This window comes from Lithobates pipiens, unplaced genomic scaffold, assembly GCF_037356315.1.
Source record: "Lithobates pipiens isolate NorthernLeopardFrog02 unplaced genomic scaffold, aLitPip1_a1.2 Scaffold_16, whole genome shotgun sequence".
Taxonomy (NCBI): Eukaryota; Metazoa; Chordata; class Amphibia; order Anura; family Ranidae; genus Lithobates; species Lithobates pipiens.
In genome coordinates this window covers 281527371-281545168 of record NW_027507748.1, presented here as the reverse complement: position 1 = coordinate 281545168, position 17798 = coordinate 281527371, and the positions used below count along the sequence as shown (strand labels likewise).

Here is a 17798-nt window from a genome sequence, read left to right as displayed (position 1 = left end):
AACAAGAATTGTTGCTCTAAATAAAGATGGCCTAGGCCAGGGGTGCCCAACCTTTTGAAGAGCGAGGGCCACTTAAGCGACTTGGTAGCCAGTTGCGGGCCACAATGAGCAGAACAGGTGGATGACAGGTCCCTGCAGAGTGGACATGGACACAGCCCACTCTACTCTATGGGTCCTCCGATCCACCCTAACGGAAGGGGATTGATTGTTTATTTTTTTAATTTTTTTTTGTTTTTTTTAGCGAATCAGATTGGAGGTAGGCGGGTGTAAAAGGAAACAAATCTGTTTACAGTTGCCAATGCATAGAGGTGAATGGAGGGTTCGATTTAGTTGGACCGATTGTGTGAAAGGGCCTTTCACACTAATGCAGTGCAGTGCACCTGTGGCTTTCCTATGGGTTAGCTATACTTTGCCATAAACTTCTATTTTATCCTGCAGGTGTGGTGCACTTTCTGAAAGCTCACCAAACCCGCAGGTAATAACAGAAGTCTATGCCTCAGTGGAGGTAACTTGAAGTTGCACTGTATCTGCAGATCAGTTTGAAAGCAGCCCAGTAACCACGCACAGATCTGCCCATACATACACTGCAATTTTAGTAATAAACTGACCTTTATTAACAGTCTTCCATTCAGGTATCGCCTGCTGTCCCCAGCAGAGTGCATTTGGTATCACTCCGCCTGTGGCAAGAGACAGAGCTATACAGGAAGCATCAGCTTATACAGCTCTGCTCCACAGCTGCTTGTTTTGCCGGCTTCACAGATGCTCTGGGATGGCAGGTCTGCAACCCATGATCTGGGCTTGTCAATCTGCCATCCCACAGAAGGAGGTCGCGGGACACATCAGAGGGCTCCGCGGGCCACATGAGGCCCCCGGGCCACTGGTTGGGCACCCCTGGCCTAGGCTATAAGAAGATTGCCAAGACCCTGAAACTGAGCTGCAGCACGGTCACCAAGACCATACAGTGGTTTAACAGGACAGATTCCACTCAGAACAGGCCTTGCCATGGTCAACCAAAGAAGTTGAGTGCACATGCTCAATGTCATATCCAGAGGTTGTCTTTGGGAAATAGACATATGAGTGCTGCCAGCATTCCTGCAGAAGTTGAAGGGGTGGGGATCAGCCTGTCAGTGCTCAGACCATATGCCGCACACTGCATCAAATTGATCTGCATGGCTGTCATCCCAGAAGAAAGCTTATTCTAAAGATGATGCACAAGAAAGCCCACAAAACAGTTTACTGAAGACAAACAGACTAAGGACGTGGATTACTAGAACCACGTCCTGTGGTCTGATGAGACCAAGATAGACTTATTTGGTTCAGATAGTGTCATAGTCTGAGGCTGCATGAGTGCTGCCGGCACTGTGGAGCTACCATTCATTGAGGCAACCATGAATGCCAACATGTACTGTGACATACTGAAGCAAAGCATGATCCCCCTCCCTTCGGGCACTGGGCTGCAGGACAGTATTCCAACATGATAATGACACCAAGCACACCTCCGAGACTATCACTGCCTTGCTAAAGAAGATGAGGGTAAAGGTGATAGACTGGCCAAGCATGTCTCCAGACCTAAATCCAATTGAGCATCTGTGGGGCATCCTCAAACGGAAGGTGTAGGAGCGCAAAGTCTCTGTCATTCACCAGCTGCGTGATGACATCATGGAGGAGTGAAAGAGGACTCCAGTGGCAACCTGTGAAGCTCTGGTGAACTCTCCATGCCCAAGAGGGTTAAGGTAGTGCTGGAAAATAATGGTGGCAACGCAAAATATTGACACTTTGGGCCCAATTTTGACATTTTCTCTTACGGGGTTTACTCACTTTTGTTGCCAGCGGTTTAGACATTAATGGCTGTGTGTTGAGTTATTTTGAGGGGACAGCAAATTTACCCTGTTATACAAGCTGTACACTCACTACTTTACATTGTAGCATTTCTTCAGTGTTGTCACATGAAAATATATAATAAAATGTTTTAAAAAATGTGAGGGGTGTACTAACATTTGTGAGATTGTGTGTGTGTGTGTGTGCGTGTATATATATATATATATATATATATATATATATATATATATATATACACACACACACACACACACACACACACACACTATATATATAACTTCTAAGTTGCAACATACTTCTAAACTCTGGGTAACCCATTTTACATTTCAGGATTAGGATCTTAAACAATGATAGAAACCACTAAAGCATATGTGCAGTTTTCACTCTGATGGCCATTTTGCCTGAGACATGGTATATGCCAGTACATCCTCTAATTGCTGCTTCACCTTGCAAAGGGGAACATTTAGGAAGAAAATGCTTCACTGAAAATCTACCTCTATTCATTGTTTTATTGAAGAATGCAACAGGATGATAAGTGGCTATAAGATAATTGGCTATTTAGCCACGGGATGATGGGGCAGGAACTGAAATCTATCAAGGTCTACATGGGCTAAAACCTTCACTCACCTGAGGAATTGCAGATTTAGTAGAGTTGCCTGCACCCCCATTTGTTTGAGCTCGGTTGTCACAGCTTTCTCTGCAGTTTTACCAGCATTAAATATTCCTTTAATGGTCTATGCCCTTGAGCGGAAGTTCAACCAGGTTGATGAGAGGTCTTTTAGACTGGTCAAGTTAATGTTCAAGCGTGCTCACAGCATAACTGTGACATGTGTTTATGTTGGAAATTGCTTATGTTGAAATTTTAAATAAAGCTGTTGCCCCTTCCCTTTCCAAATTAACATAATGCCCTGTACACACGAGCGGAATTTCCATCTGAAAAATCTTGGATAGTTTTTCTGATGAAATTCCGCTCAAGCTTGGCTTGCATACACACGGTCACACAAAATTTCTCTGAACTTGTGACCGTCAACAACGCGGTGACGTACAACACTACGACGAGCCGAGAAAATTAAGTTCAATGCTTCTGAGCATGCATCGAATTGTTTCCGAGCATTCCTAGGAATTTTGCTACAGATGATCAGAATTTCCGATCTGAACTTTTTCCGTCTGAAAAATAGAGAACCTGCTCTCAATCTTTTGCTGGCGGAAATTCCGCTAGCAAAAGTCAGATGGAGCATACACATGGTTGGAATTTCCGACCAAAAGCTCACATCGGAATTTTGCTGGCGGAATCTTAGTGTCAATCTTTTTGGGCAAGGCTACTGGTTGAGGTGGTTGTGGCTTTAAGCTTATGCTCCTCAGCGGTCATGTGGGCCATTTCTGATGTACTACAAGATTCCTATGAAGTCTAGGAAGAAATCTACTCATGGGGAAAAAAAGTAGAATCTATATCCTTTGTAGAACTTGGACAGATCTTCAAACCTAAAGCAGAGCTGGCAGATCCCGCTTGCAGATTCCGCTTCCGCTCTCATACAACAATACTTGTTCATAGAGGTTCATTTAAGCTCTTTGTTATTTCCTGTCATGTTGGCTGTGAAAATTGTCTTCAAATGTTGTATTTGCAGTGGCAGCCAGTATTCATTCTGCTTGGATTCATTGACAATGGGTAAAGGAAAGGTTGCCCAGCTGTCATGCCAATATTGCTGGGGGAGTGATCCCCAACTAGACAGTTCCAGCACTGACGTTTCTCAGCAAAGCCAGAGCCAGTGGAATGGGACATGGAGCCTCTCCTCATCAGACAAATAATCACTGACTCCAATAATCCATTTAGCTACTACTGCTGTTTTTAACCCGAAGATTTGAAAATATTTTTTTTTCTTGCCGGCTAGCTTAAAGTGGTTGTATAGTCAAATTTTTAACTTTTACCTACAGGTAAGCCTATAAGGCTTGAAATTTGTGTGATTTATACTGAAGGCAAGTGACCTGTGATCGCTGTTTCCTAAATTGCCCCATATTTCCAAATCCGTGATCAGGTCTATATTGTTGGTAATCAGTAGATCTAGTAACGCTTTATTTCTAGTTGATGCGGCTACCATCTGACCCATAAAATTGTCCTGCAAGACATTTAGGAACTGGCGAGCCTTAGACCAATGTGTGGTTCCCTCCGCCCAGTCTATGTCTGGATAATTAAAATTCCCCATTATGGTAACACGTCCCATCCTTGCTGCTAATCCAACTTGTTATATATCATACTCCCAGTAATATTTTCCCCTTAGCTTCATCCCTTTGGAGCTCTACCCATAAGGATTCCACCTCTTCCTAGCCCCCTTAGTGATGTCATCTCTCGCTATTCACTTGTACATTATTCTTGATATATAGACATACCCATCCCCCTTTTTTACCCTCTCTATCTCTGCGACAAAGGGTATACCCTTGAATGGTTCCCAGCCAATCATGAGAGCTGTTGAACCAGGTCTCTGAAATTCCCACAAAACACAGAACAAAAAACTGACAGCTCAGGTCACAGCCTCTTTAATAAAAATCTGATGCTAGTAGATTGATCTCCATACTGTGCTATTGTGTTCTGACAGGGGGACGCCCCCCTCGCCAGAACAGTACAGTCAGAGCTCGAAGCCATTGGCTGAGATGCTGATTGGGAGTCGGTCAGCATACCTTTTTTCGGTCATGCCCCTTCGAGTGAAGCCAACCGAATGGTAAAAACGGGCAGAATGGCTGGTTTCTATTGAACCAGTCGATGCCGCTCGACGTTTGACCCGTGTGTACTAGCCCTTAAAGTGGAAGGGGCTGCCTGAAGGTGAGCCTACTTTCTGTTCGTGCAATGCCATATATGTCCAGTAGTTGGAAAATCAGATGATCTACAGTCAGCGACCACACGTATCATGTATTTGAAAGCGTATGCAACTAAAACCTGTTTTTAATCTGGACAGTTAAAACAGAAATTGCGTTTTTTTTCTGATGAAAGTGTCATCGGTGGGGACACCGTTTTTACTATTTAGCTACTATATACACTAATGTAAGCGGACACTACATTACTGACTACCAATTGAAAGGAGCAATACAACAACAACAAAGGGGTCTTTATCACTGTCTACCAAAAAAGGGACTTTACATTGACCACCAGTGTATGGGGCATTTCACCATTGACCACCAATGTGTGAGGACACTATCAAGCTGAACAAAAACGCAAGGGAAAATTTTTCTAGTTACATCTGTGCCCACCAATGCAATCAGCCACTACTGCATTGACAACCAAGATGACATTGCTCCACTGACCACCAGTGTAATATGGCACTACCTGCTGATTATAAATGTAAGAAAATCACAGCTGACCATCAATGGAAGGGGACGCTATATTAACCACTAATATAGGGGGTGCTTCTCCACCATAGGCGTGCGCAGGGGGTGTGTCAGGTGTGCCTGGCCACACCTTAATCATGATGTGTAGTGCTGATTCCCCCTACTGGCTTTGTTCCCTGCCCCTTTTTGGCCCCCCACCCCACAGTGCTGCTGGCTTCCCTCCCCCCCCCCCCCCCGGCTGCTGTGGAAGATGTTTCAGGATAGAAAGCGGGGAAAGGGGCTAGTAAATATGTAATTTACTGGCCCTTTCCTTTTCTAAATGAACACAGTGAACACACTCGCTCACTGTGTCCATTCATAACTGAAGCACAGGAAACTGTGTTTCCTATGCTTCAGTTTGTGAATGAACAGGAAACCTCTCATCACAGAGCACTTCCCATTCATTCACTGTCCTAGGCTGCAGAGAAAGGCATAAGCAAGCAAAAACAAGAGAAGCGTGTGTGTTTGAGCTTTGGGGTGCATACCCTAATGCAGTGGGCCGCACACACCTATGTTCTCCACCAACATAAAGTGCTACTACACCACTTACCACAAATGTAAGTAGACACATCACTACTGACTGCAAATGTAAGGATACATTACACTGACCACTTTGCACAATAACTCAGACACTGCTCACCAGTACACTGCCCAATCACTGTTACCTGTCAATCATCCTTATAATACTGTTGCATCTACTTCTCAGCTGCACAATGGCCCTGTCAATGCAGCCAACAACCCAGCTTATTATAATACAATATCCTGAATGAAATTTAATCTGGACCTCATATGTTCTGCTTTTGGAATTTATTACACACCTAGTAGCTTATCGCTGCTGGTGCCCCTGATGGGGAGATTTTTTTCTCATTTTCTTTCTTGTTGAAACACCCTGACTAACTGGGTTTCATCAGGATAGACGTGAGGGAGAATCTCTCGACAAGGAACACAGACTGTGATTAAAAATCTGGTAAAGGTTCTTTCACTCCATGTAAAATGAAACAAATATGACCAAAGTTGGGCTGTAGAAATACATTTAAGCATTGTTTAATGTATACATACAGTCAGTGGTGTATTTTGGTTCTGTGCTGCCCTATACTAAAATTGGGTACCCCTCCCATCTAATTTTGTCCCACCCCTTCTTTTTCAAGCAGCTATGCAGGGTCTCTGCCCCCCCCCCCTTTCACTAGCCTGCCTCAGTCTTCCCCTTTAACTAACCTACCATAGTGCCCACCCCAGCTAGGAGCAGAGGCAGGAATAGGAAGGAGAGAGAGATGGGGGAGATGTAAGAGGAGAGAAATAGAAGAAAGGGAGTGAGGGAGGGGTTAAGAGGTGGGGGGGATGGAGGGGGTAAAGAGGTGGGTTGAAAGAGATGGAAGGGGTGAGAAGGAGGGGGCGTCACCTGGGTGCAATCCACACCCCTGTAGTGACACCACTGCTTCTCTGTAGTCCTTGTAATGTCCCTTCTACCTGGGGGCAGTGCCGCCCCCTGAAAAATGCCTCCCAAGACAAACGCCTTGTTTGCCTTGCGGTAGATATGCTCCTGCATGCATACAGTAAAGGGGTAAATTGGGAGCTTTTTTATATATGTGTAAATACATTTATCAAATACTATTGAATAGGGCTCCTCTTGAAAAATGTAATTATGGTTTTAAAACATTAAGAAAAATTAATCAAATAACAGGAAATTATTATAAAGGCATAACTAGATGAATAGCATGGCCAAATCTTTAGTACATTGCTTATGATTTACCTGTGTCAACATAGCTGAGAACACACAATGTAATGGAGACGTTAATTTTCTGGTGATAGAACTCCATTCTCAGTGAGCTGAAGAAACCATCAAGGGCAAACTTGGTGCTAGAATAAGGCACAGTGAGAGGTAATCCAACTTTACCTGCAGGGATAAAACATGAAGCGGTTATTGGTAGCAAATCTAACTAGTGTTCCAAACAGTAGCAAAGCCTTGGTATTGCATTGGATCCTGGCTTCACTCATAGAGAGGCAAGAACTGAACTGAATATTTAGTGCAGGTTTCCTGTCTCAGCTTTTCCAGGATCTGTAAAGGTGCGATTTATTTTATTTTTTTCCGTCAACTGCGGGTTGCAAGAAAAAATCTCTTAATTCCCCCATCAACACAATCAGTCCCCTGCTGGGAGAGTGCAATGTTTATTGCTAGTGGGTATATCCGCTGGAAATAATTGCATGCTGAATATTAAACATGCTGGTTGCGTGATGGATCGACTTTAGCTTGCCCATACAGTATATGGTTCAAATCTTGCCCGGTCCCTGCTGAACTGGCCGAGATTTAAAAGCATCTATGACTCCAGTAACATCACCAACGCTTAGGCAAAGAGGACTGGAAGCTGTAGTCTAAGATGGATAGATGGTACAATATTCTTTCCTGCAGCTACGGGTTACAGAAAAAAAAAACGCACAATTCCCCCATCAACACAGTCAATGTTGATGGAGGAATCTGTCCCGTGGAGCAATTGTGTTCTCCCTGTTATGGCTATAGCAGCTAGCAATAATCGCATGCTTAAAATACGACATGCTGGTTGTACCCAAGTCGATCGATGGGTACATTCAGCCTGCCCATAGATGGTTCAAATCTCGGCCGTTCCCTGCTGATGGTGAGTATATTTTACAGGAGTTTTAGGCCCCTTTCACACTGGGGTGGTGGGTGTGCTGGCGGTAAAACGCCACTATTTTTAGCGACGCTTTACCATCAAATTTGCGGCGCTATTCGGCCGCTAACAGGGTGCTTTTACCCCTCCGCTAGCAGCTGAGAAAGGGTTAAAACCACTGCAAAGCTCTGCTGTAGGAGCGCTATGCCAGCGGTATAGCCGCCCTGCCCCATTAATTTCAATGGGCAGGAGCGCTGAAGGAGAGGTATACACCGCTCCTTCAGCGCTCCAAAGATGCTGCTAGCAGGACTTTTTATAGCGTCCTGCCAGCACACTGCTCCTTGGAGACTCAGGAGCAGCTCTTTCAGGGTGCTTTGCAGGTGCTATTTTTAGTGATGTATCACCTGCAAAGCACCCCAATGTGAAAGGGGTCTTATAGGAGTAGGGGAGAAGGGGGGTTACTAAAACTGCTTGAGACATGTCACTTTTTTTTAAGTTGCTTGTTCTTTTAGCTGTGACAGTCATGCAGTTTAGGTATCTGGTCTACTTTATGACATTATCTGCATTCTAACATCTTGTCCAGGGACCAGGTACAAAATATCGTTCAGTTTATATGTACTTTGCATAGTAATGGAGTAGTTTGCCTTATTCGTTTATTTAATTTGTTTATTTGTGCCTTGAATAGGGTTGCCACCTTTTCTTAAAACCAAACCCGAACACTTTTGTGACACGGGGCAATTTCTTTTTTTTTTGCAGTAAACACTATAGCATTATAAAATACCTGGGACACATTTGGGTGCCCCAAGGAGAGTAGTAATGTAGAGCGCGCCAGTGGATGTGACCAAATTGCTCTTGCTCACATCATCTCCCCACCCTTCAGCGATGCCAAAACCTGCCCTCATACAGCTGTCCGCAGTGGCAACAGATTTGTATATGATTATCTTGGTTACTTGGAGAGCCACAGCCTGGTCTGAATAATGTGTTCGGGTTTCAGGTGGACTAAAACCCGGACACATGATTCAAAACCCAGACTGTCTGGGTGAATTCTGGACAGGTGGCAGCCCTAGCCTTGAGTCCATTTATTTTTTCCTCGTTCTAACTTCCCTAAGTAGAGGTGTAGTTTATTTGTGATAATACATACTGGTGCACCAGGGTATGATGAAGTATGACAAAGTACATTTTAGACAAAAATAAGAATTTACCAGAAACAAGTGTGCATTCGAGTTCTAACTTCAGACTGCATGCTTATTACAGGTCAGAACTAGCAGAACAGCTCTGGAACAATCACACTTTAAAAACAAAAGATTATTGCCAGCTTCCATATTTTTATTGTCATTTTTTCACTCTAATGACCCTTAAAGCAGAGTTCCAGTCATTTGTTTATTAAAAGTCAGCAGCTACAAAAACGGTAGATTCTGGCTTTTAACAGACACCCTCCTGTCCCATGATCCAGCTGTGCACTCACCGTAGCCGTGTTCTCCCCATGTCCTCCCTCGGCGGTGCTGGTATCTCTCCTATGGGCAACCGGCTGTGACAGCTTTCAGCTTCACAGCCGAGTGCCCACACTGAATGCGTGAGCGACTCTGCGCTCTGTGATTGGCCCCACAATCTTCTAGGACCTATGTCCCAGAAGACTTTGTGAGGGAGAGCTTCTGCTTTTGATCACCTAGACAACTGGAACCGAAGTGGGAGCAGGTACCTGTCAAATTCAGGTACCTGCCCCCCCCTCCACAAAAGCTCAGTTTTACAAACAGGAGCTGGGGAGGAGGCCTTAAAGTGGGTGTTCAACTTTTGGGTCGAACTCCGTTTTAATCTTTAACATTTGTCTACAACACTTGATCTCATATTGTTTGTCCTCTTTTTTCCCCTTCCCAAACTCTAGAAATCTGCATGTATATTCTGGAACCCATAAGCCCCGTACACACGAGAGGACTTATGTCCGACAGACTTCCGAAGGAGTTCCGTCGGAGTTCTGCCGGAGTTCCGACGGAGTTCTGACGGACTTTTCGGCTGAGCGGACTTGGCCACACACAATCACACTAAACTCCGACGGATTCGAACGTGATGACGTACGACTGGATTCGAATAAGGAAGTTCATAGCCAGTAGCCAATAGCTGCCCTAGCGTCGGTTTTAGTCCGTCGGAATAGCATACACACGAGCAAATTTTTCGAAGGGACCGGGTCCGGCGGAGTTCCTTCGGAAAAATTTGAAGCATGTTCCATATTCTAAAGTCCTTCGGACTTTGGCGAGTCAAAAGTCCGTTGCAGCCCACACACGATCGAATAGTCTGACGGAATCAGTCCGTCGGACTTTGGATGTTGAAAAGTCCGCTCGTGTGTACGGGGCTATAGTCTCATCCTGGCTATTACAATTTTCTAAAACAGATCAAACATGTTTATGTTCATTAAGCACTGAACTCATATTTTATAAACTTGCAAGTACCAGCAAAAGAGGAGACCACCACAATATTGCCACCACTTGCTTTAAGCATAGGAAGAGCCTCCACCGTCATAGTCGCATAACTTAGAAAGTTAATTTCCAGTAGTTTCCTTATATGGTCCACATCTCCATCGAAGAAACCAAAGTATGTGTAACCAATGTGGTTCAAAATGAGCATGTCCAGGCCACCTATTCATAAAGAAAAAAGTCAGTGCAATGCTACTTAAAATACAACTTTTGATACTGTTAATAAAGTGGATCTGTCAACAGTCAAAGTCAACATGGATCAGTAGGAAAAAAATTAGGGTTGCACCGATACTGATATTTTACCGGCTAGTACGAGTACCGATACTTTTCGGTCAAGTATTCGCCAATGCTGAGTGGTGCATGTTGAGCTCATACAAAATGAATGTGCTTAAGCCTTGGTTCACACTATTGCAATGCAGGAACCAGAGAAATTCCAGTGTCTATTCCCGCATATCCCTTGCAGGCAGTTCACACTGCCCTCTGCAAACTGCTGCCGGTGTCAAGACAAAGTTAATGACACCCCCAGATAGGTTCCCAGATCACAGTGCGAACTGTGAATTCAGACAGGAGTCAGATTGCATGAGTGTGAACACCCATTTCATCCAATTCCAGTGTGGGAAAAAAAGGTTCCGGCAGCATTTTTGTGTGAATGCAATGCGAGTTCAACCATACAAACTGTATGACTGAATTGGCATCGCACAGACATTGCATGTGATCTGCACAGCAACGCGGTGCGAATCACATGCGATGTCTGTGCTCGCAATAGTGTGAATCCAGGCTAAATCACACTGCAAAGAATCACATGCAATTTGAACAGGAATTCAGTGCAGTTCCTGTCCGAATTGCATGCGGTTTCCTGTACCGCTCCTGTTTGAACCCAGGCTTGTCATAGTGATTTCAGTTCACACAGGCGCGGTGCGGGAAACTGCTTGCGATTTGGACAGGAATTGCACCACTTTCCTGTATTGGTATCAGTGCAACCCTAAAAAGAATCAATATCAACAAATCAAATTATTATTATTAAAAAATAGTACACCCATGTGATCCTCTCATTCTGCAAATCACGCTGCGTTTTACAAACTGATTGCAGGGCGTCATTAACGTAACATACACTCATACACATGAACAGGTTGCGATTTGATGTGGTGCGAATTTGCAGCGAATTCGCACCGCATCTAGTGTAAACCGGCCCTAACTGTTTGCGCTACAGAACAATTTTAGCATTTTAGTTATGGGCCTAATAGTTCATACATATATAATTTAATTTCAATATATTTGTTAGTTTTGACTTTGCAAAATAGCAAAATATACATAGAAAAAAAAAAGTATCCATAATCCAAGGTTACAGTAAGGCTCGGTTCACACAGGGGCGACTGCGATCCGACTTGAGGTCGCCCCTAGTCGCCTCAGGTCGGACAACATTTAAAAATCAATGAAAGTGAATGAGAGCCGTCTTAATGCACGCTACTGAAGTCGCCTCCGACTTCAAAAGAAGTTCCTGTACTACTTCAATCCGACTTGTAGGCGACTTGTACCCATTGATTTCAATGGAGGTCGCCTCCAAGTCGGATCTCTGTCTATACGGAGGAGACTTTGACAGAATTACTAGCTCTGAAGGGGGAACTCCACGGCAAATTTCTGAAAAAAATTTGGCGTGGGTTCCCCCTCCTAGAGCATACCAGGCCCTTAGGTCTGGTATGGATTCCAAGGGGAACCCCCTACGCCGAAAAAACGGCGTGGGGGTCCCCCCAGATCCACACCAGACCCTTATCCGAGCACGCTACCCGGCTGGCCAGGAAAGGGGGTGGGGACAAGCCGTACCAGGCCACGTGCCCTCAACATGGGGGGGTGCCTTGGGGGAGGGGGGGCGTGCGGCCCCCCCACCCCAAAGCACCTTGTCCCCATGTTGATGAGGACAAGGGCCTCTTCCCGACAACCCTGGCCATTGGTTGTCGGGGTCTGCGGGCGGGGGGCTTATCGGAATCCGCACGCCCCCCTCCCCCAAGGCACCCCCCCATGTTGAGGGCACGCGGCCTGGTACGGCTCAGGAGGGGGGGGGGCGCCCGCTCGTCCCCACCCCCTTTCCTGGCCGGCCGGGTAGCGTGCTCAGATAAGGGTCTGGTGTGGATCTGAGGGGGACCCCCATGCCGTTTTTTCGGCGTAGGGGGTTCCCCTTGGAATCCATACCAGACCTAAGGGCCTGGTATGCTCTCGGAGGGGGAACCCACGCCAAATTTTTTTCAGAAATTTGGCGTGGAGTTCCCCCTTCAGAGCTCATTCTCTGATTGGCCACGGCAAAAGTCGCCTGGCCTGGGGCGACTTACAAGTCGCGCTGTTAAGAAGTGCCAAGTCGCGCTGTCAATCATTCACAAGTCGTCTCCAAGTTGCCTTCCCAAAGTCGTGTCGCCCCTAGTCGCCCCTGTGTGAACCGAGCCTAATTATGTGACCAATAAACAGGAACAAGTACAGTATAGACGTTGTAGTGCCTTTGTTCACCTATAAGTGAGTATGAAAGATACAAAAATTGGGAAAGAATATAGCTTGAAATACTAAACCTTAAAAAATGCTTTTCATATGTTTTCTTTGCATTGTAATACTTTAAATTCTTAAAAAAATAATGCATAACAAAAACCTAGGATGGTATTAGAGATGGCATGAGCCTGAAACTAACTGACGGTAAGTATCTGAGAGGAGAGAGAAGAGAAAAACAAATAATAGGATGAAAACAAGAAAGACCATGGTTGTGACATAACATGGAGAAGAATAGGGGAGGAGAAAGGAAGGACACATTTATATATACTTTAAAGAAAATAAGGTAAAAACAAAGCAAAACAGTAAAAAAAAAAAAGCCCTTTCAATTTGACCATTGAAAACTTTAAAACAAGTGCCAATTTTATTCTGCAAGATATCTCATTTATCACGACACCAAAATAATGAGATAAAGAGAAATTCCTCATAACTTTGTGACTGAGGAGAAGCTTAGCTATAAGTGACTTTTCAAATAATATCCAATCCTGTGCAAGGAAACTGAAAAACTGGATTTTTGCTCACACATTATTGGATAGCATAGGACATTAGAATAGCCTAACCTCATTTACTATACTAAGGCTTGGTTCACACCTATGCAAATTGGATGTGGGTTTCGCCACATCCAATTCGCATGGCAGGAGATTGTGACTGGAGCTCTATAGAGTCGGTTCACACATCTCCGTGGAGGCTCCGGAGCGGCTTGCACAGGAAAGCTGTGCGTCTTTGGCTGTGTTTCAGGGCCGAATTCAGGCAAAAATTTCACCAAAAAAATTGTCCCAGCTGCTACATACATGGACTCAAGAGCACCGGATTGTAGGCACTACTAGGTACCTTCACCTTCCAAAGTCACAACACAACTGGAAAGAAAATGATCTGTTTAAGTAAATTGTTATTGGGTGTAATATTAAGATAAGATCAAATTGGATTTGCACTGATGTGACATGAGGGTGACATTTTCACCGGTTTACTCCCGAAGTTCTGAAGTTTCTATTTTGCTGGGTAACGCATTTCATGCTCATAATGTAAAAGCAAATCTCAACCACGGTTATCTGATGTGTTTGGTTAAGAACCGAGGATTAATACAGCGAGGGGATATCTTTTAATAAAATATTTCATTTTTTTATTATTTATTTAGATACATTTTATTTTTGGCTTTTTATTTTTATAACGTCAGGGAATAGAGACCCCCCACCCACCTTCACCAATCACCTCTGCAGCAACAGATTACCTATATTAGTGAGCTCACTTTTATTAACCATATGTTATCGTTATACTGTTAAAGAGCTGCAGAGAGGGAAAAGGCAGAGAGCTAGACCAGCCTGGCCCTATCGAAACATAGATGCTAAAGCCATAGGAAGAACTGGTGATATATTGACCCAAGGTTCACTAACAGCCAGTGGTGCCAACCACTCACATACCTTGCATATCTGGCACCTGGGGCTTATAATTTGTGCCCCCCCCCCCCCACACACACACAAAAGAGAATTAGGAGGGCATAGTTAAAGCATATATTACCCTAACAAAAAATGGACCCTATTCCTTTAAAGCATGAATAACAACACAGTGCTTGTGCTGCGTAATTTTCCCCTGTATCATTTAAAATACCTGGCTGATCCTGCCTGGTTCTGCCCTCCCCTCTGCAAACTGACCACGGTTTATCATGGCTGCTGAGCCCTGGTTAGTTTATATGCTTCCGTCATCCACAGTTTTTCTGTTCTTCTCTGTCCTCATCCCCTCTCTGCCTGTCAGCTCATGCCAGTGCCCACCCCCTCCCCTCCTGCTGCTGAAAAAAAATTAATAATTCTCAGGAAATGCCCTGTGTTCACTAATGCAATGGTTCTACTGTATGTGCTTTATTTAAAAAATGCCTCTGTATACTGTACCTTATTTCCGAGCGCTGTTCGCCACTCTCGTGACTGTCCACGGCTCTCCTCCTCTCCTCCCCTCCTCCTGACTGATGTCAGTGGGGGATTCTCAACCCCTCCTACTGTAGCCTTCAGATTGGGAGAGGAGACGGCGGGCAGTCACATGAGCTCTGAGTGACGCTCAGAAATAAGGTATACAGAGCATTTTTTAATAAAGCACATACAGTGGAGCTATTGGATTAGCCAAGGCAGGGGTTTGCCTGGGAATTTTAAAGTGGGTCCACTTTAAATAAAACCTAAGTTTACTTCCCCTATACTCAGCATCAGTGGCAGCCAGTCCATAAGGGGTGCAGGGGCGTCGCCCCCCCCCCCCCAAAGCTCCCAAAGTTAGTTTGCATAATCATAGAACAATTTAATTTTAAATAACTGATAATATGACTAACATTTTTTAATATCTTAAAGTTGAAAAATGTCATATTTTCATGTAATTAAAAATCAATTCTATGTGTGTGCACTCACTGCACTGTGTGGGGTGCCAGACGAATGGGTTTCTATTAGGTTCGTCATTTTTTTACTAACGTGATTAGAGCCTGAGGCTCTAATTGGCTTGTTTTAGGATGTCCTAGAGGCGCACAGCACTGCACCCGAACCCTCCCACTTGTAATTTTAGCGAATCAATATTAGCCATTGGGTCACTTCCGGTTTCTGCTGTCTCATCCTGGCCAATCAGGAGGCTGAAGATCTGGAACCCAGAAAAGAAGACCGGGTTAGCACAGAAGCCATGGAGGAGAGCCGTATCAGGGGAGCCATGACTGTGGTGACCAATCTTGGCTTTTTAGCACCAGCTGCCACTGCTCAGCACACATATACAGTCATTTTATCCACAAAATTTTTTTATAAAATTAAACTGCTCAATTACATAATCTTTTCTATACACAACAGACTTTAAAGAGCTTTAGGAGTAATGTACTTAGAGTACAGTGGTCAGGAGTATGTATCCCAGTACGGAACCCTTAGTACCAACCCCATCACCCCCACCCCAGAAAGACTGCCGGGTAAATACTAACCCCCCTAATATTCATAAATCCTTCCCTTGGAGCCCACCCACTCGGTGCAGACCCCATCCCCCCAGTACATACCCCTCAGTGCAAACACCTCTACCCCCAGTGCAGACATCCTTTGCCCTCCCCAGTACAGAACCTTCAACACAGACCCCTCCTATCCCCCCTTTCTCAGTATAGAGCTCTCCCCTCTCTAAACTCTCTAAACACACCAGAACACCAGATGCAGGTGAAGCTCAAAATGAGGTGAAGTCCTTCCCTCGGCTCTGTCACAGTGCAGGGAAGGAGGCTTCTCCTCACTCTGAACTGTAGCTGACCACACAGTGGTTAAAGGAGAAAAAAGGTAAATGTCCTTGCATGGCCTAGTCAGAGCCCAGACTTAAACCCCATTGAAAATCGGTGGAATGACTTGAAGACTGTAATCCACAAATGGTCACTAGTACACCACTGGTGCCAGTCAATCTATCACAATGTCATGAACCAACTTGTTGGTAAATTCTTGCTTGATCAGCACATGCAGCCAATAGGTAGCACCCACATTGAATGTGTAGATGAAGGAATCCGATCAGTTTTTTTCATGTATGGCCAGCTTTAGATGGACTAACAGATTTAGATACACTAACAAATTGAAGCCAAACTCCAGCTCACACTGCAGTTACACAAGCATTTCCACCAACAGCTTTTTTTTTTTTCTTTGAATAAAGGGTTTACATGAATAAATAAAAGCTGATCATTGTAGGCACCTCTTTCAAAAGGAAATGGTTTGTTTCAACTATGTAACTGCTACATTTGCTGTACAGCTTGTTCTGTTTAGAGGACAGTTTGTTCTGTTGAAAAACAAAACAATTACTGGCTAGATCACCAGATGAAAATAAAGCCTAAAGCGGATTCTGTGCTTGTTAAATCAATAATATCATTACAGGTAGGTAGAAATAGCCGAAATTCCGTCACTTTAAGAACATTACATTGATGAGTGCTAGTCTAGGCATCTGAATTCTGAGGATGAATCTTTACGCGCTTACCAAATAAACGTTCTGCTTCATGAACTACTTGTTTAGCAAAAGTCATGTTGTCCATGCTTCCATGTATATAATAGGCAGATGCTGATCCAAGCTTTGTACACTTTTCTACAACCTAGGAGAAAAAAAAAGCAATGTTAGCATGGGTCACTTGTATGTGACTGATACATTCACAGTATAGCTTCTCAACTTAAAGCAGACCTTCAGTCATCTTTTCAACTTTCCATCTATTAAATCTTCTGCCCTTGTTGTTTTAACTTTGGATAGTAAATCTTTTTTTTTTTTCTGCCAGTAAATACCTTATACAGCCCACTTCCTGTTTCTTGTCTGGTCATTAGCTTAGGCTTATGACCTCATGCATAGCTTTCTCTCTCATGAGAGTTTTCCAGGAAGTTAGGGAGGGTGAGTCATAAGAGGGCCAATGGGAGCTGCAGAGATGTGTGCCTTTGTGTGTCAGTGTAAATACAGGAAGTAAACAGGCAGCAGCTTCAGCTACCCACAGTTAAAATGGCTGCCGCCAGACTCAGAGAGATTTCTGCAGCATATTTGGCAAGTACAGAATCACAGTATATATAAAATAATATGCAAAGTGGTTGGAGGGAAGCTTCAGAATGGCAAAGATTTTTTTCTTACAAAATATGTGAGCAGACTGCAGTTCCTCTATATGGATTGAGCAGTATTAACATACAGGATATGGTGAGAAGGGACTTAAAGAAATAAAGATGTCCCCAACCTTCACCCACTCTCCATCCTGAAAATATCTCCCTGTGTGCCACAGCAATAAGAGCCTGTTCACACAGGGGCGACTCAGATCCGACTTCAGGTCGCCCCTAGTCGCCTCAGGTCGGACAACATGTAAAAATCAATGTAAGTGAATGAGAGCCGTCTTAATGCACACTACTGAAGTCGCTCTGACTTCAGAAAAGGTTCCTGTACTACTTCACTCCGACTTGTAGGCGACCGGTACCCGTTGATTACAATGGAGGTCGCCTACAAGTCGGATCTCCATTTATACGGAGGCGACTCTCACGGAATT

General features: G+C 44.3%; 1 protein-coding gene across 1 annotated transcript in view; it reads right to left on the bottom strand.

Moving 5' to 3' along the window:
- Positions 1 to 17798, bottom strand: part of HSD11B1 (hydroxysteroid 11-beta dehydrogenase 1) — a 95340-nt gene that overhangs the window by 965 nt on the left and 76577 nt on the right. Inside the window, exons 3-5 of the mRNA XM_077481511.1 lie at positions 16766 to 16877; positions 10265 to 10450; positions 6947 to 7090 (exon numbers count right to left, since the gene is read on the bottom strand). Coding sequence (XP_077337637.1) covers positions 6947 to 7090; positions 10265 to 10450; positions 16766 to 16877 — 442 coding nt within the window. The remainder of the gene's footprint in view (positions 1 to 6946; positions 7091 to 10264; positions 10451 to 16765; positions 16878 to 17798) is intronic.